This window comes from Apium graveolens, chromosome 7, assembly GCF_009905375.1.
Source record: "Apium graveolens cultivar Ventura chromosome 7, ASM990537v1, whole genome shotgun sequence".
Lineage (NCBI taxonomy): Eukaryota > Viridiplantae > Streptophyta > Magnoliopsida > Apiales > Apiaceae > Apium > Apium graveolens.
This window is the reverse complement of record NC_133653.1, coordinates 263,045,844-263,049,106: the sequence shown is the minus strand read 5'-3', so window position 1 is coordinate 263,049,106 and position 3,263 is coordinate 263,045,844. Positions and strand designations below refer to the sequence as shown.

At 35.3% G+C, this 3,263-nt stretch overlaps 1 protein-coding gene across 1 annotated transcript; it reads right to left on the bottom strand.

Moving 5' to 3' along the window:
* Nucleotides 1–694: 694 nt before the first annotated feature.
* On the bottom strand, nucleotides 695–2,351 carry LOC141674723 (actin-7-like). The gene is made up of 4 exons (XM_074481424.1): nucleotides 2,292–2,351; nucleotides 1,840–2,215; nucleotides 871–1,484; nucleotides 695–784 (listed from the first exon to the last, which is right to left on the bottom strand). Exons 1-4 carry the CDS (start codon nucleotides 2,349–2,351, stop codon nucleotides 719–721), a joined length of 1,116 nt encoding a protein of 371 aa, XP_074337525.1. The 3' UTR covers nucleotides 695–718.
* Between the last annotated feature and the right edge of the window lie 912 nt (nucleotides 2,352–3,263).

The following is a 3,263-nucleotide window of genomic DNA, read 5'->3' as shown; positions in this document are numbered from 1 at the left end:
GTTTGTTCTGTAAATCGTTTCGTATAGATTATCGTATTTTGTTATATGTGTATGTGTTATTTGGCCTGCTAGTTGGATCGATTGTTTGCTTGCTGAGCTTCACAACTCATTCTTTAATATTTCAAGTTTCGGTTAAGATTCGAGTTGGATAGTATTGGAAGTCAAGGATCTTAGGTTTGGAGTGGTTTGACTTTTGGAATTCCGCTTTTAGCTGCACGTTTATAATAATCACTTCTGTAATAGACTTTAAGATCAATAAATTGTATTTTATTTTAATTTCGGTTTAGAATTAATAGTCCGGAAGTGCGGGCCGTTACATATAATCCTTTAAATTTTTAAATTTTATGTTTGTTTCACATTGGATTAGAGTGAGTAGATTATAATCCTTTAAATTTTTTAATTTTATGTTTGTTTCACATTGGATTAGAGTGAGTAGATTATAATCCTTTAGAAAATGACTTATAAGAGAGGATAAAATAATATCTTCTCCTACCAAATATTATAGGGGATTATAATTTTATCTTCTAATCCAACAAAACAAACATGAAATATGATAATTTAAAGGATTGAAAAATTTAAAATATTACATTCCCATCCCCTATTTAATGAACCGATGAACTGAAACAAACATGGCCAAAGGTACGCTGGATGATACAATAAAATCACATTATCCTCCCAATCAACCACGAGAGTTCACATGAAAAATATAGTATAAAACTTAAAAACACTTCCTGTGCACAATTGATGGACCAGATTCATCATATTCGCCCTTGGATATCCACATCTGATACAACAAACAGATGTTAAGGTTAAATGTATGGTACGGAGTAATTCATTGAAACAGTGATAGAATGGCTTCAAGTGTTTTACCTGTTGGAAGGTGCTGAGAGAGGCAAGAATGGATCCTCCGATCCAGACACTGTATTTTCTCTCTGGTGGTGCAACAACTTTGATCTTCATGCTGCTAGGAGCAAGGGCAGTAATTTCTTTGCTCATACGATCTGCAATACCAGGGAACATTGTCGAACCACCACTGAGCACTATGTTTCCATAGAGATCCTTCCAGATATCAGTATCACACTTCATGATGGAGTTGTAAGTAGTTTCATGGATTCCAGCAGCTTCCATACCAATCAAAGACGGTTGGAACAGGACTTCTGGGCAACGGAATCTCTCAGCTCCAATGGCAATAACTTGTCCATCAGGCAATTCATAGTACTTCTCCACGGAGAAGCTGCTCTCTGAGGATTCGAGCTCTTGCTCGTAGTCCAGGGCAACATAGGCAAGTTTCTCCTTCATGTGACGGACAATTTCCCGCTCAGCAGTGGTGGTGAACATGTAACCTCTCTCTGTTAAGATCCTCATGAGAGAATCAGTGATATCACGACCAGCAAGGGGGAGACCGAGAATGGCATGGGGAAGCGCATATCCTTCGTAGATTGGTACAGAATGGCTCACACCATCACCAGAATCCAGCACAATACCTGTTGCATATAAAACTTATAAAAATGGAGCTAGGTTCGAGTAATCTATACCAATACTAAACTATTATAATAACCGAAATATGGTACAATTTGGTTCAACCTCCATTTTGGTTATCCACTCTCACGACCGTCAGATCTTCTTGATCAAATGATAAGAATCGTTAAATCTAAATATTAAAATAAAACAATACTCAAAACGATTCTAAATGTTAAAATAAAACAATACTCAAATCTACTAGGTATTTATATTATTATTTACAAAGTTACAAATAAGTTCTCAGTTTATCCACCCAATAACAAATAATATAAATATATAAAGTACGGAAGAAAGTTACTTGTAAGGACAAACACGAACCATTTGTACGCCCACTTGAATAGAGAGCAAGAACAGCCTGAATTGTAACATACATTGCAGGAACATTAAACCTCTCGAACATAATCTGAGTCATCATCTCCCTGTTGGCCTTGGGATTAAGCGGTGCCTCAGTTAAAAGAACAGGTTGCTCCTCAGGAGCAACTCGAAGCTCTTCATAAAAGGTATGATGCCATATTCTCTCCATGTCATCCCAATTTTGTACGATACCATGCTCAATTGGATATTTCAAGGTAAGAACACCTCTCTTCCACTGGGCTTCATGGCCAACGTATGCATCCTGCGCCATTCTTTGTCTCGGTCTGCCAACGATACTGGGGAATACTGTTTTAGGACCATCATCACCAGCAAAACCAGCCTACAGAATCAACAGAACCTTACTAACTGCATATGTACATTGATAAACTTCACAAGCATTATGAAAATCAACTAACCTTAACCATTCCACTTCCATTGTCAATAACAAGTGGTTGGATATCGTCAGCATCAGCCATTTTAAGTTTCTCTACGAAATAGTTCTCTTCGTTTTTGTTTCAGCTAACATGTAAACACTTTATATTAAATAGTCTTGTGCCCCAAGCTAGCCTAGCCCTTTTGGAAAACGTGGTCATTTTATTTACAAATACATGAGCATTGACTTTTGAAGTTAGTTGTGTTAACGAGTATAAAATCCATCCGGTTTGGCATTTCCTCTATCATTTTAAGGTTTTAGTGTGAGTGAACTGGGTGTTGGGTCGTTAATCGTAGTGAAAGTGTTAATGATTAAAAAATCATGTTCGGTCACTTGCTAAGTTGTTTCCTACTTAATTTTCATTTTGACTTTTTGGTAGTCGAAATGAATAAAATTTAACTGAAGTTTATATATATTATATAATCGAAAGAATATTAGAAATTTATTTACTCTGATATAATAAACTATATAATTTTGAGTTTTTGAAGTTTTTGAAAATAGTTATAGAAGTTTCTTAATACGGTAAGAAATTGATCACCAAATAATAAAAATGAACAAATAACTAGTGATACAAACAAAATCTATAGTTTGTATCTGTAATCTAATGTCTACAGAGAACCAGTACACGTTATCCATCGGCGCAACTCGATAGTCAAATTAGTTTAATTGCAATAAACTAGTTTTGGTTAACTAATCAGAGGCAGAGTAAAGTAAGGTAATGTACTAATCTGAATTAACTTAAATTTTAAATATAAATCTCTAACAACTAAGAACATGTTACTCCCGGGTTTGATTTGATTATAATAAGCTATAACAACTTTAAGAGCATCACTAGGTGTTGGCTTGGCTATAATATTTTTAGCTCAGCAGAATTACAAATGCTCCTGTTACGTATAACAGTAGTTTGGTAAAATTATACTCCATCTGTCTGGATACGGAGGACAAGGCAATACAA

What these genes read in the sequence shown, in the direction of transcription:
- LOC141674723 (XM_074481424.1), bottom strand. Translation starts at nt 2,351, where the DNA reads ATGGCTGATGCTGACGATATCCAACCACTTGTTATTGACAATGGAAGT. An exon ending in ATGGAAGTGGAATGGTTAAG is followed by an intron (nt 2,216 to 2,291) that starts GTTAGTTGATTT and finishes TTGATTCTGTAG; the next exon opens with GCTGGTTTTGCTGGTGATGA. An exon ending in TTCAAGTGGGCGTACAAATG is followed by an intron (nt 1,485 to 1,839) that starts GTTCGTGTTTGT and finishes TATATGCAACAG; the next exon opens with GTATTGTGCTGGATTCTGGT.